General features: G+C 44.7%; 2 protein-coding genes across 5 annotated transcripts in view; one reads left to right on the top strand and one right to left on the bottom strand.

Moving 5' to 3' along the window:
* Window positions 1–2252, bottom strand: part of ZSWIM6 (zinc finger SWIM-type containing 6) — a 206288-nt gene extending 204036 nt beyond the window's left edge. The window contains exon 1 of the mRNA XM_022596877.2: window positions 722–2252. Coding sequence (XP_022452585.2) covers window positions 722–1487 — 766 coding nt within the window. The 5' untranslated portion in view covers window positions 1488–2252. The remainder of the gene's footprint in view (window positions 1–721) is intronic.
* Window positions 1584–24670, top strand: LOC115801625 (uncharacterized). 4 transcript variants are annotated; one of them, XM_089908893.1, is made up of 3 exons: window positions 1584–2564; window positions 16152–16230; window positions 24655–24670. In XM_089908893.1, the coding sequence occupies exons 1-2, from the start codon at window positions 1944–1946 to the stop codon at window positions 16218–16220; spliced, it is 690 nt and encodes a 229-aa protein (XP_089765019.1). In that variant the 5' UTR covers window positions 1584–1943; the 3' UTR covers window positions 16221–16230; window positions 24655–24670. The 4 variants fall into 4 exon arrangements, with proteins under 4 accessions (XP_089765019.1, XP_089765018.1, XP_089765020.1 ...); XM_089908892.1 differs by lacking the exon at window positions 24655–24670 and adding an exon at window positions 24242–24264; XM_089908894.1 differs by lacking the exon at window positions 24655–24670 and adding an exon at window positions 17522–17541.
* Window positions 24671–26101: the final 1431 nt, after the last annotated feature.

Raw genomic sequence — 26101 nt, 5'->3', positions numbered from 1 at the left:
ATCCCGGGGCGGCCGGCGGAGCTCGCCCGGGCCAGTCCAGACGCCGCAGCGACCCCCGGAGCTCCGCGGCCGCCAGCCCGTCGAAGCCAGGAGAAAAGAGGCAGCTGAGTGGCATTAAAATGTATTTCCCTCCCTCAAATGGAAGGGGCGGGGGGTGAGAAGGGGGGGGAAGAGGAGAAAGAAAGACGAGCGAGCGACAGACAAGGGGAGAGAGGAGGGAGAGCGCAGAGCGCGGCCCGGCCGCCGTTTCGGCCCCGGCCGGCATTGTCTGTGCGGCCCGCGCTCCCTCCCCCGCCCCGCACGGCCCCGCCACAGACACCCTCCGCCGGAGTCCGGCCGTCAGCCCGTGCCTTTGTCCACATTCACCCCCCAAAACAGGCGAGCAGCCCTCCAGGACGTGCTCCCCGGAAGAAGGGCGGGGAACCGAGCGGGCCTGGGGCACCCGACACCCACCCCGCGGACCCCGCGGAGGGGCGCGTCCTGCTGATTCATTTCCCCCTCGCGCTGGCCCGTCCGGGGAGACAGGGGGCGGGGAGGGGGGAGAGGAAATGGGCGCTCCGCTCTGGAGGACTATCCGGGACGGTGAGGGCACCGGGCGGGGTGCGGGCGCGCGCTGGGCTGAGGGGCTGCCGGGAGGGGAGGGGAGGGGAGGGGGCGAGCGCCCCCCCCCCCGAGGGACTGACGAACGGACAGACGGCCCCGCGACTGCCCCGTGACTCACCGACTTGCAGGACGTTGTCGACGCAGCCGCTCTCCAGCAGCGCGATGCCCCGGCGGAAGGGCAGCCGTGTCTCGTCTCCGCCGTCCGCCGACCCGGCGGCCCCCGCCGACGGGGCCCCGGCCCCAGCGGCGGCGGCGGCGGCGGCGGCAGCGGCGGCGGCGGCCGAGGTGGCGGCCGGCGAGGACGAGGAGCCGCCGCCGCCTGCGCCGCCCGCGCCGCCGCCCGCGCCGCCGGGGCCGCCGCTGTCTTCTCCGGGGCCGCCCGCGGCGCCGCCGCCGGTGTTGAAGGACGAGTACATGCAGATCTCCCGCTCGCTGCGGGGGAAGGACCAGTAGACGATGCGGCGCTGCACCGGCTCCGGGATGCGCTCAAAGCGCTCCTCCACGCGCTGGAACGGCCACTTCTCAGCCACCTTGCGCGCCGCGATGTCCAGCAGCGACTCGGGGCTCTGGGTCTTGCCCGGCGGCAGCAGCCCCAGCGCTGCGCCGCCCCCGCACGCCGCCGCCGCCACGCCGCCCGCCCGCGGGCCCGGCCGACAGGCAGAGCTGTAACCGCCACCCGCTCCTCCGCCGCCGCTGCTGGCCCCGCCGCCGCCGCCACCGCCTCCGCCGCCCGGCCGGCAGCAGAGCCGTTTCGCGGGAGGAGGCTGCTGTCCGCGCTCCGCCATGACCGCGCCGCTTCTAACCCGACAGCGGAAGTGCCAGGACCCTATAAACGGCACAAGGAAGCGCGACACGCACACGCCGCCGCGACGCCACGCTGCCATCTAGGGCCCGCCGCTCCTTGTACGGGCACAAGAGGTGAGGCCTTCACCGTGACGTCGAGGCTGAGGCGGGGCCCCGATAGGGGAACCTAGGGCCAAGGGCGGGGCCTATGCAAATCACTGGGCTGAAACATAAATAGAGCGCTCAGCGGACACGGGGGTAGCGGGGGCGCTGGGGTTGGGTTCCCGAAGGGTTGTGAGAATGTCAGACTGCTGTGACGCGGGGGGCGGGGCTCAGGCGGGGTTCCCGGGGGAGGGGGCGGGCCGCCCGGCCTGGCCTAATGTGGGTGAGTCTGTGCGCCCCCTGCCTACTCAACTTCCCCCTCCAATTCCCTGCCTCCCTTTGATGTCCAGCAAGTGAGGACGCGCCTCGTGGGTCGCAGCGGGGAGGGAAGGGGAGATGGGAGGTGAGCACAGGGGAGGGGTCCGGGCTAAACGGGGGGCGGGGCCCGCGGGTCGATGCCCCACCCCCCGTCACAGCCTGACCGCCGGGGGAAAAGCCTCTGGGCGGAGGAGGTGCTTTCAAAACAAAGAAATGCGGCGTGGAACCCGGGAGGCTGGGGTGGTGAGGAAGGCAGAGGAGGTGCGGCTGAGGCCGTCCGGCCACCCGCTTCCCCTCCAGTCAGCCCGGAGGAGCTCCCCCCACCCCCAGCCCGAGCTGCGGTGCCGGAGAAGAGGGAGGAGGCTGCGTTAGGCGGCTGTTTTCCAGTTCACTTTTGCAGACCAAGGCGGAGAAGAAGAGCACCAGCTACGCTGCCCCTCTTGGCTGCGGCGCATTCAGCCCCGAGCCCCGCGTGTGCTCTGTCTCGGATACCGAGCCGGCCAAAGTGTCCGGAAACGCGCAGAGCGCTCGGAACCTGTCCCGCAGCTGTGCGACGCGCGTCTCGAGCTGGCCGCTGCCGCCCCGCCCTCGCGCTCCTTCAGCCCCGCGGGCTGAGAAGCCGGCCCGCCCGCCGGCGTGGAGCTGGGGAACTTGAACTGGCCCCAGCGGCCGCTCTGCCGAGATCCCGCTTCAGGCCCGGGGGTGTTCCGGCTCGGGGTAGAGGGCACACCCGGGAAGTGGATTTAGCAAACACCTTTGTGAGTACACACGCCACGGGCGCGCGCGCACACACCCTACGGGCGCGCGCACACAGCCCAGCCGTCTGCAGACGGCGCGCCCGGGCCGCTCGGCGGCGGACGGTGGCTGCGAGCGCGCTCGGTGCGCACTTAGATTTGCGGCTCGCGTCCGCCCTGGGCGCCGGGCTGCGAGGAGCCCTGGCGCTCAGGACAAACGCCGCGCTCTCTGCCGCCCTGGCGGCGCCCGAATGGCCCATCCTCCCGGGACAAGGCAGCGTGGGGGGCGGGCGAGCGGAGAGCCCAGCTTGCTGGGGCTAGGGCGCCGGTGAAGGCGAAGTAGCTAGTCCCGGCTGAACCCGGAACGCCGCGGACATTGTTCTTCGCACTCTCCAGAGCTCGGTTGAATCTGGGTCCAAAACACAGACTTAATTACCACATTAGAGGCATCCTTACTCTTTGCCCTGCCTTCTGTTTTTCCTGTAAACCCTGTCACTGATAACTGTCGCTATTGTAAAAGATAAACCGTACCTCCTTTGACACTTTCGTATCTTTTAAGGTTATTGGCTGATACCCACCTGCCCGCCTCGTTGCCTGGATTTAAAGGGATAAGAGCGCTCCCGAGTTTTAAAGAAAATCGCCCACTCAGGGCCGCGGCCCCGAAGACCTCGAACTCCAGGTCTTGGCTCTTCAGGCCTCACCGAGCCCCAGGCTGCAGGTCCCCAGGGGACCTGATGCTGGCAGACTTTCCATAGCTGCCTTACTAGTTAGGAAAATGTTGGTGACATTATGTTTTTGTATATCCATCTGGTATTTTTCTGGGCACCTCCTCAATGCTTAGGAAAAGGCCTGGGTAGAAAACTGGAAGACTATCTTTATGGGCAAAAGCGAGAGGGAAGATTTTTCCTCCAGTTCTATTTCGGGGTTTCTTAAAAAATAAAAATTTTTAAATTTTAAAAAAATATAGGTGATAGGAGAAGAAAGTCAAAAAGTAAAATTTGGGTTCCATTCCGTCTTCAAACACAGTCATGATAGGACTTAGGCTTGTGTAATGTGTAGCTTACAAAAGAATTTTCATACAGGTACAGACAGAATCGCTGAACTGGAAAGTTAAAGATGACAAAACTCAGACCCCCAGACAGGGTAAGTGACTCATTCAGGGTCCTACGTGGTGTTAGTGGAAGAAGTTAATTCATACTGAACAGGAAAGTAGACACCTTTGGAGGTGCCTAATGTTTAGAGATCTTGATTTTGTGTTGAACCAAAGAGACTGGATTTAAGGCATCATCCTACACTGGAGGGATTTCATTAAACTCTCTGTTCAAAGATGAATCTAGAGCCTCCACCTCAGCCTAACCCCATTTTCCCTCTCTTCAGTCTCTTACACTGAGACCACACCCTCCCTCTTGAACTGTCCTCCTCTCTGGTTTCCCTGACACTCTCCTGTCCCTTCAGTGTCTCCAACTCATGTTTCTTTGCCTTACTATGGGGTTTCTCTTCCTCCCAACTGTTTAAGGTACACCCTGCCCTATAGACTATGAGGGTCCTCTTCTCCATTTTTAGTGGCCCACCCCTTGGAGAGTTACCACTGTTCCCAACTCCCAACCATGGTCTCTGCTTCAGCTCACTCATTTCTTCCTGGTGGCCAGCTCCCTTTTCCACTGCCACCTCAAACCCAAAGTACCACATTTCCCTGGAAACCAGACTCTCTTCCTTCCCCTAGATTGTTATTACTGTTGCCACCTGTTCATAGGCCCCCAAGATTTTTTCCTCTTTGCCTTTGCCTGCAACTCCCATATAGGTTTACTTGCTGCATTATCTATCCCAGCCCCTCTCGCTCAGTCAATTATTCCTCCTCTTCACTCTGCACAGCCTCCTCACTGGTGTGTCTGTATAACCTTTCCTCCTGCAAATCCTCCTCCACCCAGCTGCTGTGCTTCCTAAAGTATAATTCTGATGGTGTCACCCTCCTGCTCAAGTCCCTTTAAATGACTCCCTGCCACCTACTAGGAAAAGTCCAAATTCAGATATGATCTTGACCAAACGCAACTTTCCAGCCTAATCTTCCACTAAAATGTAGCAGACCTTCCAGTTCCCCAACAGGAATTTTGTTAGGTCCCATCAGGACCTCTCCCAGCTCCCCAGATGTCATCCCAACTTTCCCACTCTGCACATTTGCTCCAGATGTTCCTGTGGCCTGTAAGAGAGACATTGTCTCTTCCCTTGTAACTTGTCAAATTCCTACCCTTCCTTCCAGGACTGGCTTAAATGCCTCTTCCTCTGGGAAAAGCCACCTGGATGTGTGATCTCTCTCTCCTGGAGCCACTGTAACGCTTTGGATCTTTCTTGTTACATTTATACCGTTCTGCCGAGTGTCACAGCTATGTTTACACCTGCTCAAGCCATTCATCTTGTCTCTCTTCCCTGGTTAGAAATTCTCTGAGGGTTGAGATTATGCCTCAGCCATCTCTGTAGTCCCAGGTGCCCAGCACTGCACTGCAAGCCTTCTGTCTCCCCAGAGGTCAGCTACCCTCATGAGTCAAGGAAGAAGTGACAGTATGTCATCTTTGGCTGGTACTGTGCCACTCTCATTTTTGAGGTATTTACAGTGTTTTTTTTTTTCTGGTGTTCATAGAAATCGTTACTATATTACTTATAATTGCCCTTTTCAAACAAGCCTCTACTGTAGGGACCACATAAGGGCTAGAGGCCTCTGGTTATGCTTCAATGTTTACCATTAGGCAATGGTAGGAAATGAAAGTACAAAAAGTCTACAGCTTCCCAAATGCAGTGACTCATCATATCAAATCACACCACACCACATCGGCCAGTGTGGTCAGGAGCTAGGCTCTTAGGCAGACTTCATAAACAGGACTCCCAGTAGCTAAACTGATAGCCACAAGGAAGAGAGACACCCTCTCCCCCAGCACCTTACCAATCACCTGGCCTGTTGCAGTTGGATGCATCAATAGATGGATAGATAAGGAATTTATTTGAAAGGAGCAGTGGAGTCCTGTCTAGACATCTGTCATGGCATCTCTACCTGTCTTTAAGAATGAAAATTTGAATTAAATTCAATAGAGATGTATCAAATTCCTGGAGCAGTGGTTTTCAAAGAGAGATCCTTAGAGTGCCCCAGAACCCTGCACACAATTTTCGAGCTGGGAACCAGAAACTGACACTCACTTACTCCCCATGTGAGTCTTCTTTACAGTCAAGTTTGAAAACTACCCTTTGGTGGCAAGAACTTCACACAGCCCTAGCACTTAGGAGGCCTGCAGAAGAAAAAAATGGCTTTGCCTGATCATTATTGCCAGTCATCTCAGCTAATTAAAAGAATAATTTTCCATTAATAGGAAGATTCCAAGATGTGAGAATTAGATTAGATCTAAGGAACTTTAAGTCATTTGAAGATGGACACAAAGTTATTCCCACTTCCATGCTTTTATATTGGGGTATACTTTTTATATTATAACCAAAGCCAATTATGTTCCCTGGGATATAATTAAATTATTTAGAGAGAAAAAAAAGCCTAAAACAGCATAGTTAGCCTATGAATCAGGCTTATTCTCCCCTTCAGTGGAATGACAGAGAATTCTATGTGCCAAAAAAAGAGTAAAGAATGAGATATTAGAGATATTAGAGATGACACTTATCAGGACAAAATGTCCAATAACAGGGGAAAGTGCCAAAAGAATCTCCCTGGTCAGTCATTTCCACCAACTAGATCCTTGGGCAAAATAAGAAGTGGGCATTAAAACCATTGCTCTATCTTTGAAGAGGAGAAAAATTTGATCCATTTCAACTTTGTTAAATTCCAGAAAATGAAACTACTGATATTTCACTATTATCATTGTTTAGAGAGTGGGTGCAGATGCAGTGCTAGGTCTTTTATAAACAGTAACTCATTTGGTCCCCAGTCCCCCTTAGCACCCCTCCCCGCTCTGCCCTGGCACAAGAAATGAATGAAGGAACTGAGGCTCAGAGAAATTCATCAAAGGTTATTCAGCTCTGCTCTGGCCTAGCAGGTATTCAAGTTCAGGCTGTCTGATGATAAAGCCAGAACTTTTCCCATTATCCAGTATTTCCCAAACTTGCCCAGATTATAAGAATAGCCCTGTGTACTTGTTTAAAATTTAGATTTCCTTTACCTCTCCCCTGGAGAGGGCTGGGGTGGGACCTGGAATCTGTGTTTTTGTTGTTGTTGTTGTTTTAATATATGCCCTGGATAATTCTTTAGAAAAGACAAGTTGGGAAACATCATAATTCATAATTCAGTGGCCACATTATCACTTACCCACAGGTTTTCTAGAATTTTCTATAAGAAAGTGTATTCAACAACTGATCAACCAACCAATCTTTTCCATCCTATTTCTAAGAGCAGTGTATTCTGTTAAGACAAAAGTCTTTTAAAGTTACAATCCGGGTTTTTGAAAAATAAATCATTACATCTCAACATATACAAAAAAATCAGGTTGGCAATTTTCTTATAAATTAATTTGCTTCAAATTTTGTAATTTGGACAATAATTCCCCCCTCTAGACGTAAAAAGTGTTTGCTTTTGTTAAATATTAGATAATCTACTCTTGTTAATTTTTAGCAAAAATATTTTAGTGTAAATATAGTCTATTCGTTCCAATCCAAAGTGCAGTGGAGAATATCGCATCAAATGAAACCATCTCAGAACCGGAATGTTTAACAAGCCTCCAACATGACTTAGAACCTAGCGATAGCCAAAAGAAATAGGAAATGCCACATTTAATTATAACTTTTAGTCCCTCCCCTTTTAAAAAACTGTAACTTTTTAAAAAGTTTTTATTGGAGTACAGTTGATTTACAATTTTGTGTTAGTTTCAGGTGCACAGCAAAGTGAATCAGCTATACATATACATATAGATGTATCTACTCTCTTTTTTTTTTTTTTTTTAGATTCTTTTCCCATATAGGCCATTACAGAGTATCCAGTAGAGTTCCCTGTGCTCTACAGCAGGTTCTTATTAGTTACCTATTTTATATGTAGTAGTATGTATATGTCAATCCCAATCTCTCAGTTTATCCCTCCCCCCCACCCCTGGTAACCATAAATTTGTTTTCTACATCCATGACTCTACTTCTGTTTTGTAAATAAGTTCATTTGTACCCTTTTTAGATTCCGCATATAAGCAATATCATATGCTATTTGTCTTTCTCTATCTGACTTTACTCAGTATGACAATCTCTAGGTCCATCCATGTTGCTGCAAATGGAATGATTTTGTTCTTTTTTATGGCTGAGTAATATTCCATTGTATATATGTACCACATCTTCTTTATCCATTCCTCTGTTGATGGACATTTAGGTTGCTTCCATGACCTGGCTATTGTAAATAGTGCTGCAATGAACATCGGGGTGCATGTGTCTTTTTGAATTATGGTTTTCTCTGGGTATATGCCCAGGAGTGGGACTGCTGGGTCATATGGTAGTTCTATTTTTAGTTTTTTAAGTAACCTCCGTACTGTTCTCCATAGTGGCTGCACCAGTTTACATTCCCACCAACAGTGTAGGAGGGTTCCCTTTTCTCCCCACCCTCTCCAGCATTTATTGTTTGTAGATTTTTTGATGATGGCCATTCTGACCAGTGTGAAGTGATACCTCATTGTAGTTTTGATTTTCGTTTCTCTAATAATTAGTGATGTTGAGCATCTTTGCATGTGCTTTTTGGCCATCTGTATGTCTTCTTTGGAGAAATGTCTATTTAGAGCTTCCGCCCATTTTTTGATTGGGTTATTTGTAACTGTAACTTTTTAGTAAGTATTTTGTTAAGCTTGTCACAAGATAGACACAAGAATACTATTTAATTGAATAATGTAAAAAATATTTACTTCCACACTTATTTACCTATGTCAACTGGAAAAAGAACTCCCAGTTTTAAACACTGAAAAAGTAGCACTATAGAAAAATCTTAACTTAGAAAATTAATGATTTCCTCAAAATTGCATCAATCTACCAGTTCACTCTTTGCACATATCTCTGGTAGGTGAGATGGTAGGAGAAAAACACATTGAAGACATTAAATGCTACGGTATGAACATATTCTCTAGGGAGTCAAAACGTGCTCTGACATGTATGAAGGATGTAGTTGCAGAAAATAATGTCATCCCCCAAATCATTTCATAAACATACAGCATGAGCATTTTCCAAACTGATCAAACAGTATTTTATTCATTCTCATTCCCATCTGGAGGAAGTAAAGACATACAATTCAGGCAACCAAGTAACTTTTGGGGGCACCTTATGCCTAGAAAAAGATTATTTGCTTTTAAGAGCCAAGCATGAAAATTAAAGTTAAAAATGTGAAAGCCAAACTTTATAACGTATTTATTAAGGACATTTTTATCACCTACAATATTCTAAATATTCAAGAACTCATTCCTTGTCAAGAATAGCATCATGACAATTCAGATACGAAAAGTGTCACTTCCAATGACTTCGTTCAAACCCAGAATTAAATATCTTGTGAAATGAAGCAGTCTCAGCAAAAGCTCGTATGTCAGATATTTTTTCAACCTGAAATCTATATTAACTAACACATCCACAGAACTACACCACAATAAAACCATGGTTATAAGAACCTTTATAAGAACCATCTTGAATAGACATTTTCCCCAAGAAACTGAAGATTTATTTCTTAAGTACCAAAACTTTAAAAAAAAATCTTAACCCTGTAGGCTAGAAATCTTCTAATGTGATGCACTTCCTTGGCTTCTTAAGCATAGGGTCTCACTATAAACACAATGATGACCTCAAGAGCTACTAAGGCATGCAAGACAGTTTGTCCACAACTAACAACTCTAGACTTTTCATTCTTTCTTTCCTTTCTTCCTTCCTTCCTTTCACTTTTTATTTAGTTTTTAGTTTTTATGTCTTTTTTCCCTCAGTTTTTTTGGTCTTCTCCTCTACAGTTGTGCTGTCCCCTGTTACTTTTAATTATTGTCATACAACCCCATTCCTCCTCCCTTTCTGAATTGTTGCTTCCCATTTGCTGTGGCTTTGGAACCCAGAAAACCCACTTGTTAGAATTGTGTGTAAAATAAAAATCAACTAAGTTCTTAATGAGGACATCCCCTATGGTTAAAATATGCACAGTCTATGTCACATTTACTTCAGCTTCTTGCAGACTTCCTGGATTCCAGGTAGGTTGCAGATAAAGGGAAGGTTATTAGATGGTCAAACTCTGGCTTCTGAGGGGTTAATACATGATGATAATTGAAATTCACGATGATGGCTCTGAGGTGCCTGTTGAATGATCGTACATAAAATAATATATCTTGAGTATGATTTAGGTTTAAAGTCTTTATAAAATTATAATCCTTTGAAGCTTGGTGGTTCACATCTGGAATTTATGACAATATCCTAACAGATTTCAGATAAACCAGAAGTTGCCATTCCCACATCACATACAAGAAGGGCCTGTCATGCCTTCCTGTTACAGCTTGAGTTCACCCTGGAATGAGGAGGGATAGAGAACAAAATCCTCAACAAGCCCGCCTGGCAAGACTCAAGGCTATGCATTAGGAATGACCTGGTTGGTGCTCACCTTTCCAGCTGGCCTTGTCCCAGGTTCATTCCCCTCACTCTCTGGGGTTCTGCCAACACAGACTGCTCCCCCCTGCTTTCGGTTCCTTGAACACTTGAGGCTCACTTCCCCCAGAGCGCCTTTGCCCCAGAGTTCCCACTGCCTGGAATGCTCTCTCTCCCCAGGCCCAGCAATCACTGCCTAGTTTCCTCCTACTCAGCTTAATCATACTTCCTTAGGAAGGCCTGGCCGCTCTGACAGGTCAGCTCTGCTTGTTACACACTCTTGTAGTTCATGTACTTCCCCTAGAAGCCCTTCTAGAATTGTAATTTTTCATTTAATTGTGTGTAGGACAGATTACCTAGAAAATAGTAGGTGCTCAATAAGTATTTGTTCATTCCATGGAAGGGAGGGAGCAAGGGCACTTCAGCCAGACTGGCTTTCTCATTGTGGTTAACATCATGACCTGCCCGGAGAGCAGCTTCCAACATTTTACCTTCACTTGATTTCTGCCAAAGCCCATGGGTCTCTCCTTCCCTTTCAAGAAAAGAGTAAAATCTATTCAATGAACATGCAGCAGCATGCCATGAAGCTATTGCTACTACATTCTAGACATTGTGGCCTTATTCCAAGCAAAGAAATAAGAAGAAAATCTTTCCAAACAAATTTCAAAACGTTTGCCACACTGTGATACATGCTCGCTTTAACATTTGTCTTCTGTTAATTGTATTTTTCTGGTTTTTGTCTCAAGTTTTGGCAATTTCAAGTGTTCTGGTTACCATGGAAAGAGGAAACAATGACCTCTTAGAGGTTAAGGGGGAAAAATATTCGCTCCAAACTGTTACATTAAAGATTCATTATGCCCTCTCCCGGGGCTCTTGGGTTTATCCTTAAGACAAGTTCAAATTGCTGAACATGAACTATTAGCTCTAAGTGAGAACCTTTACCTTCTTTCCTCTAAGCATCTTCATAACACTTCAGACATCTTATAAGTTCTTCCTGACACATGGGAAACTTAGGTTACGAAGAACCGTACGATACACATTGTCAATTTTATTTTTTCTTTCGTTATTTCAGAGGAAGATAAAAATTTCTTAACTTTCAGAGCAAGAAATAAACATTAGATGTTGCCTCTTTGTTGTTGTTCTGTATGTAGTCTTAATAGCTGTAGTCTGAATAGTTATAGTCTTAATAAGTCTTTCACAGAAAACTTGACCAGTAATAACTGAAAATTTTGAAAAATCTGGAAAAGGAAGAAGATAGTTTACTTGTCTGCTGAAGAGGCAAATATCCCTACAATTTTATATCCTGTAAGAATGGTTTAATTGCTTTTAGACTTTGAACTTAGAACCTATGTGTGCATATATGGCTGTATAAGACTTGGTTTTTAACACATTATATAATATCCTGTGTTGTAATTTTCCACATCTCATGTCACCAGAAAGTTTCCAGGTTCCCTGAAGGACAGGTATGGGTGATTCTAACACTACCTCCTGCCTCATTTCTGTGTGGAAGCTGGCCTGCTGCCTCTCCCTCTACATCTAAGGTGTCATCCTCCTGTAAAGCATCCATCTGATGGACTGCTTCCCACTGCACTTCCCCATCCCACCCCGACTACTTTTTCTTGCCTTAATTCTGGCTTTAGGAATATCCAGAGGAGGCTTCTATCTTAAAGTGTGTTTGACAGCTCATGTGGCTCAATATTTTAAAAAAAACAGCGCAATCAAAAAATGGGCAGAAGACCTAAACAGACATTTCTCCAAAGAAGACATACAGATGGCCAAGAGGCACATGAAAAGCTGCTCAACCTCACTAATTATTAGAGAAATGCAAATCAAAACTACAATGAGGTATCACCTCACACCAGTTAGAATGGGCATCATCAGAAAATCTACAAACAACAAATGCTGGAGAGGGTGTGGAGAAAAGGGAACCCTCTTGCACTGTTGGTGGGAATGTAAATTGACACAGCCACTATGGAGAACAGTATGGAGGCCCCTTAAAAAACTAAAAATAGAACTACCATATGAGCCAGCAATCCCACTACTGGGCATATACCCACAGAAAACCATAATTCAAAAAGACACATACACCCCAATGTTCATTGCAGCACTATTTACAAAAGCCAGGTCATGGAAGCAACCTAAATGCCCATCGACAAACAAATGGATAAAGAAGATGTGGTACATATATACAATGGAATATTACTCAGCCATAAAAAGGAACAAAATTGGGTCATTTGTAGAGACATGGATGGATCTAGAGACTGTCATACAGAGTGAAGTAAGTCAGAAAGAGAAAAACAAATACCATATATTAACGCATGTATGTGGAACCTAGAAAAATGGTAGATGAACCAGTTTGCAGGGCAGAAATAGAGACACAGACGTAGAGAACAAACATATGGACCAAGGGGGAAAAGTGGTGGCGGGGGCTGGTGGTGGTGGGATGAACTGGGAGATTGGGATTGACATATATACACTAATATGCATAAAATAAATAACTAATAACAACCTGCTATATAAAAAATAAAATTTTTTAAAAAGTGTGTTTGAGCAAGGCCAAGTTTCTAAAGTTATTCCTCTCAATTTACAATTCAACCATTAGAGATTTAGTTCTTTGGGACCTTCATGAGCCCCCTTTGAAAAATATCGATATCCCCCCAAGGGCTAAGACTTGAAGCCATTATCAATGTTTAATCCCAAGGGATTAGTTAAAGTGACCGAGTGCCAATCCCTCTGCCACCTCTCACGGAAAATTAAATTGAGGACAGGCCCTATAGGGTGGTGCTAATAAGAAGGGGGTTGCTGAATGAACTTCACTAATTTCACAATGTTACCTTGGGTTTCACACTCTTCAACGCATGGCTCTCCTTGTTTCCTTTTTCTTTTATTTTTTTTTTCCCACCTTGTTCCACCTTTGTTCCTCTTGCCTAGGTTTATCCGTGTGTGCCAATGTCTGCATATATCCCCAGGTCTGTCTTTGTCGTGACACCGACTTGTCTAGCAGGGTAACCATAAAAAAATTAATTCAGATTCCTTGTTGGATGATTTAGGTATTTTCAGCTTTATTAACAGCTAATCACCACACAGCGGATTACTCAACCACAGTTTGAAATACGCCTTCAAGGTGGCTAGACTAACAGGAATGATCGTGTAAGGGAACTTCAGGAGGGCATCATACACACACAGCTATTATGTCTTTGTGGGAACGTGCATTTGCCTATGAATTGTCTGTGCATGTTCTTGGCAGGTCCCCTTTCTTATCCTGTTCCCAGCCCCCAGCCCACCCCACCCAGCCTCTGCCAGGTCTGCCTACCGGTCCCTCAGTTTCAGAGCCTTCCAGAGAGAAGTGAGAGCTCATTCAGGTCCAGCAGTGTCCTGAGGAGTGTCCCAGTGTGCCCGCAGCTGAGGCAGACAGGCCAACTGTACCCCAGCAGGGTTCAGAGTCAGGCTTGGAGGTAAAAATACATAGCCAGGAAGCTTGGAAAGGTGCCACTGGGGACACAGCCAGGTATTTTGCTCCTCTGGCCCTGCCCTGAGGGCCAAATTAGCATCAGAGGCAGAAGTGTGACCCTGGAGCCAAAGTTTTATATGGGCTCTTTCTCCAACCACTGAAAAGACACTGGTAGGTATGGGGGGTGGGTTGCTGTGTGGGTTAGGTTAGTATGAGAGATGATGAGACCCTCCCACACCCCACAGACGCCAGCTCCAGTGCTGGCTTTGACCAACTAATGTCAGCTTGGCCAGAGTGGCAGCAAATCGGGGTAGGGTGCTGGGTGCAAGCCTGTGCTCCCACATGCAGGTTCTGCTTTTGCAGGTCTGGCACAAACCACTAACTCCTCTGGCCACACAAAGTGCTCTGTGGGCAGGGCTAGCCCTGTTTGCCCTTGACGGGGACCGTTGTCAGTGGCTGGTTGGATTTGTCAGGTTTGCTCTCAACATTTGTCAATGACCATTGTCAGGTGTTGCTAGGGTTGCAGGAGAAAGGTTACACTTGATTGGCTGAGCAACTGTATTCCATAACCAATCCAAATGCTGTGCCTGGGGGAGGGGGACTCAACACGATAGAGCAGTATCAAGCACAGGCAGACACATTCCGGGTACAAACAAGGCGTCTGGAAAAATGGAATGATGGTGTGCGGGAGTCCCATGCCCCTCGACAGCTCCAGCCGTGACGTGGTTGCTCTTCAAAATGTTACAGCCTAGGTTAAAGTCATTCCCACTGATTGGAGGATATCAAGATTTCAAAACAGGGCAGTAGCAATTGTAAGGAGGAAGTAAAACTCCTTGCTCATTGTGTTTTACAGCCTTCCTTAGTAAAACTGCTGAATTGTAATTTTAAATATTCCACCCTTTCAAATAAATTAAGTGCAGCCCTTAAAAACAGGAAATGAGAGAGGCGTGCACGTATTGTCAACTAAACATTCACAGCCCTAGTACCACAAAGCGAAGTTGAAAATCAGGGAACAGTCCTATGAATTCACTATAGAAGGCTGACAACAGGGGCCACCACCAAGGGAGACGTTATGCCTCTGGCAGTGAACTCTTGGGCTGAAACCTGAATGCTAATTAGGAAACAAATGAAAGACAAACATCAGCTCGAAGGGAAATTTGGATCTTGCATGATCGCAGATATTCTGAGATTCAGATAAACCTTATGGTACTAAGGGAAGTTAGAGTGTGATGGTAGCAGCAGCTGAACCCTCCCTTCAGAAAACATAACTGCCAGTCAGCCAGATGTTCTTGCAGAACTCTGGCAATACATCAAAAGCAAACGGAATTATCTTGCCTGAAAGATAAGTTAAGCTTCTGTATAGTACTGGTTTTCCATTCAGTTATCAATATAATCACCAAACTTTAGCATTTTTTTAAATTTTATGGAACATCTTTTTAATTTTATTTTGGCTGCTCCGGGTCTTAGTTGCGGCACACGGGATTTTTAGTTTTGGCACGCAGACTTCTGAGTTGCGGCGTGCGGACTCTTAGTTGCGTTGCGACAGGCATGCGGGATCTAGTTCCCCGACCAGGGATGGAACCCGGGCCCCCTGCATTGGGAGCGCAGAGTCTTACCCACTGAACCGCCAGGGAAGTCCCTGAACTTTACCATTTTTATTGTCAGTTTCTATTCAGTCACAAGAAAAGTTTTTTTTAGTCTTCTTCCATTCCATACCATGCCTCTCCCTTTGCTCTCAGACCTGTTCCTTAGAAAGATGGAGCAGCCATGCAAGAATACTAAGGGAGGGAAGGAAGGAAGGGAGGGAGGAAAGAAAGAAGGAAGAGAATGAAAGAGGGTACATCAATGTATGTTTCCCATGGGTCCCATCCCCTATTATTCATTTCCCCTTTCCAACTCAGACTCTTCTGCTCATGAGGGACCCTACATTCAAGCCAAGGAGCTTGAGCTTAGTTTCAGACTGAAACAGTGTTTCAGGATTCTGCATTTTACTTTATATACATTTTGAAGTAACTCAAAATGAGAAAAAAGAATAAGCTTCCACAACTGAGTTTTGGACCATTTCACGTTCCACTTCAATTGGTGTAAAGAATATTCATGAGGAGAAAATGAATGTGAGGAGGATTGGCAACAGGACTGCCTTACAGAAAGTACAGCTTCACAAGCCTTTCCACCAAGCTCCTCACTTAACTCTACCCACACAGACCAGTGGGACCCACCTAGCTCACTCTACCCAAGATCCTCCTGTGTCTTAATGGAGACACTATAATAGCAGTATCTAGCTTTTCCAAAGGGGAAGGAACTTAGTATTTTTGGTTCATTTTTGTTGCTGTTGTTGCATGTGAGGCTAAATGCAGATATTTGTGCTGCTGGCAACATCTTAGGAAGTGATTTAACCCACTTGCATAGCCAGGCATAATTTATCATGTGGCCCTGTGACTTTAACCCTATTTGTTTCTTCCTTCCGATTATTTCAATCATGTTTGTGTATTAATGACTTAGGGCATAGCTTTATTATTTCAGAGGCTCTGAAGTCCTGCTTGATTTTTCTAACTCAGAACCTAGCTTTCTCTCATTCTGACCTTATCTGCTCTCTTCAGGAACAGATCCAGGAGACCAGAAAAACTTACCACCCACAGCTACTCTTCATAATCAAAGTCATTGGATGAAGACAGGCAGGTAAGCTGGGAAAGTTATCCTAGATCCTGTTCTGGCCCGGCAGGCACACCCACACAGTCATCGGTGAATATTCTCCAGGGTTAGCACTGCCCAGGGCTTTGCAAATTGGTGTTCTCTCTCCACAGTTTATATTTCAAGACAACTTCCAGTGAGAATCATATAGTCAGAAACCAAAATGGTAGGTTATAAAAACCTACTGGATCAGTGAAAAACAAAAATCTGACTGCTAATTTCAACCTATAATCAAACAGTAAAAGTCATCCATTTAACCTACATCCTTTTCTTTTTCTGAATCACCATCTCTAATAAAGGGGAAATCTTGTTTAATGATAAAAAGTAGAAGCAAAAGGCCTGGGATAACCCACAACTAAATAAGCAGTTGTAGAACATTAACGATCATTGGGAGAAGATGAAATCAAAAAGGGAGAGACAGGCAAGGGAGTTGACATGAAGTTTGAAAGACCACATTCAGCCTGCACCCTCAAGAAAATGTCTAAGAGAAAGTAGGCCAGAACAACAATGAAGATAGGGTGAAAAAGATGTGACTTTAGTTTTCAAAATGTCATGTCCGTATTGAGTGTCCCTTTGGTCCAAACGAGAAACAAAGGGAGAAATCAAACAGCTTCACTGACAAGCAGAACAGTTGGCAAAGAGTCAGGGGTAAAATCTTGGGGAAAGACTCAGTGTGCAGCCTAAGAACAGGTGGGAAGAGTCCTTTCAGCTTCTCTGTTTCTCCAAGTCCTGCTTTTCTCATTGCCCACTATTCCCCCTTTCAGTCTGCTCTTAATTTTACCCCATGCCATCGCTCACACCTGACTCTCTCTGTGGATTTTTCTTTTCTTTTTTTTTAAAGCCTTCTGGGGAAGACTCCTCATTCATTCATGCTGTACATTCAAACCATTTAAGATGTGATTTTTCAATAACATATGATTAATTTATAAAAAGCCACTTATGATGCCCATAAGCAGAAGGGCTGACTTGATTCCATAACAAGGCCATGACCAGGTGGTTTTATTGGTTGTGACTCTTTCCAGCCGTCAAAACAAGCTTGTTATTATAAAAAGCACAGTGGAAAGGGAGATCTAGACTTTGCTTTATTCTCTGGGATGTTCTTGAGAGTGAGTGTTGACAGATCACCAGGTTTTCCTTAATTGTTCCCAATGTGTACATAAGCGGATGTTTCTTTAGGCAAAAACAGCTATTACAATGAGCCCAGTGAAGCTTTGAATTTCCTTGAGCCTACAATAGATTTTAGGAACACCATTTATTAAGATCAATGTGCTTTGTTTAGGTCACTGAAAGCCATAACCATAAAAGAAAAAAACTGATAAAATGGACTTCGTTGAAATTAAAAATTTCTCATCAAAAGAGACCATTAAGAAAATGAATAGGCAAGCCATGGACTGGAAGAAAATATTTGTGAAACATAAACTTGACAGAGGACTGATAGCCACAATATATAGAGAACTCCTACTCAGTAATAAAGACAAAAAAATTGCTTGAATGGATAGAGGATTTGAAAAGACATTTCACAAAAGCAGATGTATGAATGGCAAATAAGCACATGGTGACGTGTTCAATGTTCTTAGTCATTAGGAAAATGGAAATTAAACCCACAATGAGATATCACCACGTACTCACCAGGATGACAACGCTAAATGCAAGCTAGGATGCGGAGCAACTGGAACTCTCATACATTGTTGGTGGGAATATTAAATGGAACATCTGTTTTGAAAAAGGAATAGCAGTTTCTTTAAAAACTAAACATACACCAAAGACAAATATCATATGATATCGCTTATATGCATAATATAAAAAAATGATACAAATGAACATATTTACAAAACAGAAACAGACTCACAGACTTAGAGAACAAACTTATGGTTACCAGGGGGGAAGGTGGAGGGGAGGGAGAGATTGGGAGTTTGGGATTGACATGTACACACTGCTGTATTTAAAATAGATAACCAACAAGGACCTACTGTATAGCACAGGGAACTCTGCTCAGTATTCTGTAATAACCTAAATGGGAAAAGAATTTGAAAAAGAATAGATACATGTATATGTATAACTGAATCACTTTGCTGTACACCTAAAACTAACACAAAATTGTTAATCAACTATACTCCAATATAAAATAAAAATTAAAAAAAAAACTAAACATACATCTGTGATTTACCAATTAGGCAAGTAGGTTTTTCCCAAGGGAAATGAAAGCATATGTCTATAAAAAAGCTTGTATAAAAATGTTCCCAACAGCTTTATTCACAATAGCCAAAAACTGGATACATCCCAGGTGTCCATGATCAGATGAATGGTCGACCATACAAACTGTGGTATAGTCACACAATGGAATACTACTCAACAATACAAAGGAATGAACTACTTTCACACAGAATAACGTGACTCAATCTCATAGACAGTATGCTAAGTGAAAAAGGTCTTACTCGAAAGAGTTTATTTGATTCCATTTTTATATGAAATTCTAGAATAGGCAAAACTAATCTGTAGTGAAAAAAATCGAAACAGTGCTTGCCTCTGGGAAGGGGAGTAGGGGCGAGGATTGACAGGAAACTGGGAGGGAACTTTCTGGGGCAATGGTGATGTTCTATGTCTTAACAGGACTTTGTGTACACAAAACTCAGAAAGTATACACTTAAGGTTTTATATTTCATTATATATAAATTTTACATCAGAAGAAGAAAGTAAAGATCAAACTGAAGTTTTTAGGTGGAATTTGGTTCATGCCTGCCATTTACTTTTTTTTGGCCATGCCCTGTGGCATGCAGGATCTTAGTTTCCCCATCAGGGATCAAAGCTGTGCCCCCTGCAGTGGAGGCACAGAGTCTTAACAACTGGACTGCCAGGGAAGTCCCTGCCATTTACCCTTTTTTTTTTTTTTTTTTTTTGGCTACATTGGGTCTTCGTTGCTGCGTGTGGGCTTTCTCTAGTTGCGGTGAGCAAAGGCTACTCCACGTTGTGGTGCGCGGGCTTCTCCTTGCGGTGGCTTCTCCTGTAGCGGAGCACAGGCTCTAGGCGCGCGGGCTCAGTAGTTGTGGTGAACAGGCTTAGTTGCTCCGCGGCATGTGGGATCTTCTCGGACCAGGACTCAAACCTGTGTCCCCTGCATTGGCAAGCGGATTCCCAACCGCTGTGCCACCAGGGAAGCCCCCATTTACTTTCAAAAGCATGAGGAAGATAAGAAGGATTAATGGAGGAGGGATGTATAGATATGCAATAAAGCAAGGTAGTACAATGTTAATGGTAGACTCTACAATTAAATGGTGGGTATATGGGTATTCACTGTAAAATGCTGTGTAAAATCTTGTGTATATTTGGAAACACTCACAGTAAAGTGTTGGGGGAAGAAAATGAATGTGCTAGTCTTACCCATGGACCCTCTTCAGTTGTTTGTTAGATCTAAATACTCTATCTTTTAATATTCATATTAGATTATAAATACAGAAGATGAAGCCGTGGGTTTGTAAGAATCTCACATCTGACTTCTTTTTCTTTTTAAATCTAGTCTTTCATACCTTTTATTGTAGCAGACAAAAGAAGCCAGGAAATGGTTATTATGAGAGGAAGGGAGGGAGAGAGACCTGTGACCCTAAAAAGAAAACCACACACAAAAAAACCTCCTACTGTAAAATGTTGAATATCAAGAGCCGGCAAGCGCTTCAGGGTTGTAGAATCAAGAAATTAATGAAAGCACCAAGACTGCATCCTCAGAACCACTGGGGAATGATAATTACAGACAACAGTATTTCTGGAGCAGACACATAACCTTGATTCCCAGGATAGCCCCTAAAGCACTCTAATAGTATGCTATTTGAGGAAGGTTTTTCCACCTTTAATAACAGGGAAATAATGTTAGAAGGAAAGAAATGCCTTATTTAGCCACTAGGGTGTCATTATTGAGCCCCAGTTGAAGGCCCCTTTAAAAGCATCCATATGGTAAAAGAATATGTTTCCCCACGAAATCAAAACTGAGTACATCTGAGACTTCTGAACAGTTTGTGCATATTTGTGAAAAAAAGTTTTATGATGTGCTATCTTCCAAAGTGAATGGTTATTTATAATTCATAAAAGACCTGAGCACAGGAAAATTCTTCCCTTTTATTAGCCCTGTAAAGTTAGACCAGCTGATCTTTTAGTACGTATTACAGACACCAAATTCTCCGTATGGTTGAAGTTTCTCTCCTCAAACTAAATGCGAAGAGGCAGTGCTACTGAAGCTATTCTTCAAAAGCTGGTGGGGTCCGTGTCTCTTTTGATTAAATGTTAAATAAACAAAAAAATCATTCTCAGAGCCAGTCTCTAAAGACACAGAAGGGAGCATACTTGGAATGCTAAACATGCTTTCTAAATCTTGCAGAGCCTTTGTAAAATACAACGGCATATTTTTAAATGGATTTTCTTTTGTTTCCAACATTTAACCATCGTCTTCGGACACAGTTGCCACATAGTTTCCTTTCAGCTGCTGCTGGCTGCTTGTGGGTCACAGTACAGGTTCATGAGCAGAAGTGACTTGGGTCAAGGAGTATGGGCACCAGGGATTTGGACCCATTACAGGGAGTCCTGGTGCCAAGGGCTCCCACCCAGCTGCACCTGCACATCCCCGACATGATATCACAGAAAGTTACTTCCTTCAAAGAATCCAGCTTCCTCAGCTCACCCTACCAGGGTCACGTCCACCTCGATTAGTGGCGTGCCTCGGACCCACATAAGAGAGTTTCACGGAATTTTTAGAGATCTAAGTTCAATCTGAAAATAACACATGGTTTTGTTTTCTTTGAAGTTCCCTGCCCTCTAATATTCCAGACGAGCCTTTTAAGCTCTGGTATAGAACTATCTGGAGATAGAAACTCTTTCTGTGTCCTGACTTTTAAATACCTTGACTTAAAATATAGGTTGTTAACTGCCCAACACAAAAAGCCAACTCACTTATAGGACAGGATCCTTGGTCAGAAAGGATTACCTCACCTTGCAAGGACAAGGGATGAAGGATTCAAATGATTCTTGAGCAACTTTTTTACCACTTATGCTGCCTGCCACAGAAGAGAAGGATGAGGAGATCTCAGCCTCTTGATGATACACCAGCTGCACTGTGTAGTACCAGCAGTGGGAATGGAAAAAGGCAATACTTATTCTGAGGGCCCTGACAACATCATCATGAAGTCATTCGTCCACTCCTAAGTGGTTTGCGTCTTCCAAGATCCAGAGAGGGAGGCCCATGAGCTGTAATTCTAGGCATTTTTTCCCCCTTTCTACCCACACTCTTCTTCAACATGTCTAAGCACTGTTTGGAAAAACTAGATAGCTGACAAAACCAAATATGCAATATGCTATCATATGTTTTAGTTTAACACTTTCAGAATTTATTTCCCTATCACATAAATGAAATCTTTCAAGTTCTTCTTCTCATCATCCACCACCCAAAACACTAAATCATTACATAACAGAACTGTTAATCAATTATCTACTGTGTCATATCCCTCCCTTCCTCCCTCCATCCATCCAACCATCCACGCTACAAGTATTCCTTGAGAATTTACCATGTGCCGGTCCCTATGGTGGAGATATAGACATGAGTAATTTATAACCTTGCCCTTCAGGAGCTTCCAGTCATACAGAAGATGCTCACCTCTATGTCTCCCAAGCCTTCAATGAACAGTTAACTTTCTGTTGTTACTTCATCACAGCAAGAAAACAGGAGCTCTTCCTCTGCCCAGATAATACTCCTACGTTCATGAACTTTGTCCACCGCATTTTCTCTGATCACCACCCTATCCTCTGAAACCTGGTACACAGTCAGTCATGAGAGAAACTAACTAAATTTACTACTGGAGCAAATTTCAGGACATAGCTTGGGTAAGACACAGGATAAGGTCAAATTCTCACTTTGCAATTTTAAAATTTAAATAGCCACTGCCAAATAGAGTATATTTAATTTTCTCTCTCCTTTCTAGGGCACTGACCCCCTCCTTCAGAACTAGACCTTTGGGGTTTCAATTCATCTGGCTAATTCACTCCAATCTACCCTTCAGTCCAATCATCTTTCTGGTTTCCAGAGATAAGTCATGGGATCCTTCCTTTTGGGAGGCCCTAAGTGTAGCTTCCTTACCCATCATTCACCGAGCTGTGTCCTTTGAAATACTGTTGTGCTTTTTTTTGAGGGGGAGGGGAACTGAATTGGAAAGAAACCTGGGTTGGGGAGAGGATGCCAAGAAAGCACCCAAGGCTTCCCTTTATGCTGCATCCAGCCAAGCCTCTGACCGACTCAAGGGTTTGTTTATGACATTTCATAAGCAGACCTAACAAGCTCCTTTGGCAATATTCTTTGAAGAAGTTTCCATCCCCCAGGACAAGGCCAGAGCTTCCTGGTCTGCCTGCCATAGCTCACCAAGACTGGGTTCCAGGTGTGCAAATGCGTTACAGGTGCGTCAAGATGTGGACCCTCTCAGCCCAAGAGGCTGCCAGCCTGGGTCAGAGGTAGCCAGGGCAGCCACTCGTGAAAGGTCGGGCTGGGCTGATAAGAGTTCTGGAGAGGTGATCAAACTCGGCGCCCCCTGTTTGCCTAGGGGCCAGAAATTGGAGTCTGCCGTCAGTCCCGTGCTGGCACTTGGTGCAGAGGCCGGCTCCAGTCCTGGAGTTATCTCCTTATCCTCAAAACCCCCCAAACTTCCAGGCTAGGTTCTCCGTCACCCTTCACTCCTCTTTGCCCTGAACCAAAGGTGACCACGTCTGGCTGCTCTTCTGCCTGGTGTTTATGATCAGCCCTTTGGGAACCACTAGCCTGGGCTTTCCCAGCTTCTTCACCCTCAGTCCCCTTAGCCCAGCAGGTTCAACAGAATATAATGCCAGCCACTTATGTAATTTAAAATTTCCTACTAGCTACCTTTTTTAAAGTTTAAACAGGTAAAAAAAAAATTTTTGCATCCAAATTTGTTAATTTAAAACAGCTTTATCGAGATAAAATTCACATACCATACAATTACACATTTAAAGTGTACAACTGAGTATATTCACAGAGCTGTACAACCAGTGCCACGATCAATTTTAGAACATTTTCATCGCCGCTTAAAGAAATTCCATACCCATCGGCACTCACTTCCCATTTCCCTCCAAAACCCCCAGCCCTAAGCAACCAACCATCTACCTTCTGTCCCTGTTGCTTTGCCTCTTGGCCATCTCATATAAGTGGAATCGTACAATGTGTGGCCTTTGTGTCTGACTTCTTTCACTTAGCATTGTGTTTCAAGCTTTCCTCATGTTGTAGCATTCCCTTTAATCATTTATTTAGTTCAATCTATCCAAAATATCATTTCAACATGTAGTCCATCTTAAAGATGATAAATGATGTACATTGCATTCTTTTTTTTTCACACTAATTCTTTGAGCTCTGGTGTGTATTTTACACTCAGAGCACGTCTCAGTCAGACCAGCCACACTGCAAGTGCTCAATACCCACATGTGGCTACTGGCCATTGTGCTGGAAAGCACAGCCCTAGCCAGAGTCCTTTCCATTACTCTTTAAAGGCAACAGCTTTCTCTGTTCACCACCATACTCCTGCATACCCTCTCTACCCCATCAGTACCTACACCGTGGTTCACAGGTGGCTTTAGGATTTTAAGGCCAGCACCATGCTTCTCTTCCCCAGTAGAGAGCCCTGAGCTTGTGCTTCCATCTGGGCAGTGGCCGCTCAGGTCAGAGCCTGCACACAGATAACTGGAGCCCATGCTGCCTGGTCACCTTCCTTGCCCAGGTGCCACAGCTGGATGATATATCTAGCTAAAGGGAAACTTTCTGCTTTGAAAAACTTAACAAAAGAAACTTTATTCTTACTTTTTAGAAGCAGGTCTGTCATTTCTTAATTTTCTCCCTGGTACATTTTCCAGCCATTGTTTTGCTAACAATTGCTCTAAGCACACAAATAAAGCTCACTGGTGGTGGTAGATGTGGGAAATTGCTACAAGCTTCCTCACAGCTTTATCCTCCTTCTGTCAGCCATTTCCCCAAGAAAATGGACGTTTAATCAGTATGGGGCTGCATCTTGTAAGTCTAGCTCATCAGCTATCACCTCCTTCTGGGCTCGAGAGAAGAGACAGAAGCCTACAGCACTGCCACCAACTGCCCCGGATGCAGGGATTTCAACAGGAAACGGGACCTTTATAAATGAAGCACATTATGTATCTCAGTGTGGGTATGTCTATATGGTCATATGTAAGTTACTTCTAAACACCTGTAATTCTTAAGATGGGCATACGGCAATGCTTGTGAAATTGCCTTTTTGAAGGAAAAGCTTTCAAAATTGGGGTTATTTAGTCCACAATATGGAAAATTGAGGGCGGGTTTCATATGTGCAAATTTAACAGAGACATAAGAACAACAATATCAGCATCTTCCGTGTTTTTCCTCAGGGTAAGAAGAGAGAAAATGAGCTGCAGGTGCTGGAGAAGGGACTGAGGTTCACCTTAGGAAGAACATCGTGTCAATAACATCGAAGCTCTGGAGAATCTCATGGAAGGAGCTTCAGGGTTTTGGCCAACATTCACTCTACCAACATTTACTGAGGACCTTCTGGGCCTTTCTTGGTTTGTGTCTAATTCAGTCACAGAGCTAAATCGGGAAGATTTCACTCAAATGCTTCTCTGGAGGGTTTCCCTAACGTGAAGTATTGCTATCTCTTTTTTCCCAATTTTTCTTCTCATTCTCTGCCACCTATGAAGGTTCACAGGGCCCAGTCCTGGACTCTGCAAAAAAAAAAAGCTTTAAAAATCAAGAATGATTCTAAAAGGAAATCTGACCCACCGCACCAGTCAAGATTTCAGCCTCTTGATCAAACAGCCACTCATAAGGCAATGGCGTGCTGAGAAAAGCAGGCAGTAATGGTAGCCAGTTCAGAGGTGTGAGGACATGCTGTGAACTGGTTTATATTACCTACCTCCTTTTACTCAACAGAAACTTTCTTCTCTACAGAAAACGGCAATACCACTACCATTCTAGGATTCCTTGTATCAGGCCTCACCCAACAACTGCTTGGCTGTCTATCCAGAATAGTTAAAACAGCCAGTGCCCCAGGGAATGTCATAAAATTTCACTGTATTCAGTGACGCCCTATTTAGTGAATTGCAGAGAACCTAGTCTTCTGCACACCTAGCTATGAATCACTGACTCAGTGACCTCCATTTGGGATCTGATTTCCTGAGGTAGTTAATTTAGCCTTCATGAGATGGAGGTACTGAACCTTTCTTAGGGATGCATGCCTAATTTCACATAACTGTGAAGTTACTTCAGTTGTTTACATGGCAATCTTGTGTGATCTAAGCAACTCTATTGCTGTCATTTTAAGACCGTTTGAAACATCTTAATAGTCCCATTTTTTTTCTTTTCCTCTTGCTCATTTCCAAATGGAAGGAATTCTTATGAGGTAATAGGGTGGTGGGGAGAAACACAGTTTGCTTTAGCTCCTACTAATTATTCCATGTTATGCTTGAGTGGATTATTTGCATCCAATCTCTATTTGTTAACATCAGTGGGCTATGTTTGCATAACTAGATCGAATTATAAAAGGACTTCCATTTTGAATGGTTAACTCTCACAAAAAGAAAGAAAGAAAAGAAAGAAGGAAAAAGAAAGGGAAAAAGAAAGAAAGAAAGAGAGAGAGAAAGAAAGAAAGAAAGAAAGAAAGAAAGAAAGAAAGAAAGAAGGAAAGAAAAAGAAAGAAAGAAAGAAAGAAAGAAAGAAAGAAAGAAAGAAAAGAAAGAAAGGAAGGAAGGAAGAAAGAAGGAAAGAAGGGACCATATCCTAAGCTAGAGATAGCAGCCTTGGGAAACCTGTATTGGAGGAAAAAAAGAATCTCTTAAA

The sequence above is a fragment of the Delphinapterus leucas genome, chromosome 3, assembly GCF_059928025.1.
Source record: "Delphinapterus leucas isolate spDelLeu-1000000601 "Yukka" chromosome 3, BTC_Dleu_Yukka2, whole genome shotgun sequence".
Lineage (NCBI taxonomy): Eukaryota > Metazoa > Chordata > Mammalia > Artiodactyla > Monodontidae > Delphinapterus > Delphinapterus leucas.
Note: the sequence above shows the minus strand (reverse complement) of the source record. Positions and strands in the feature narration are given on the sequence as shown.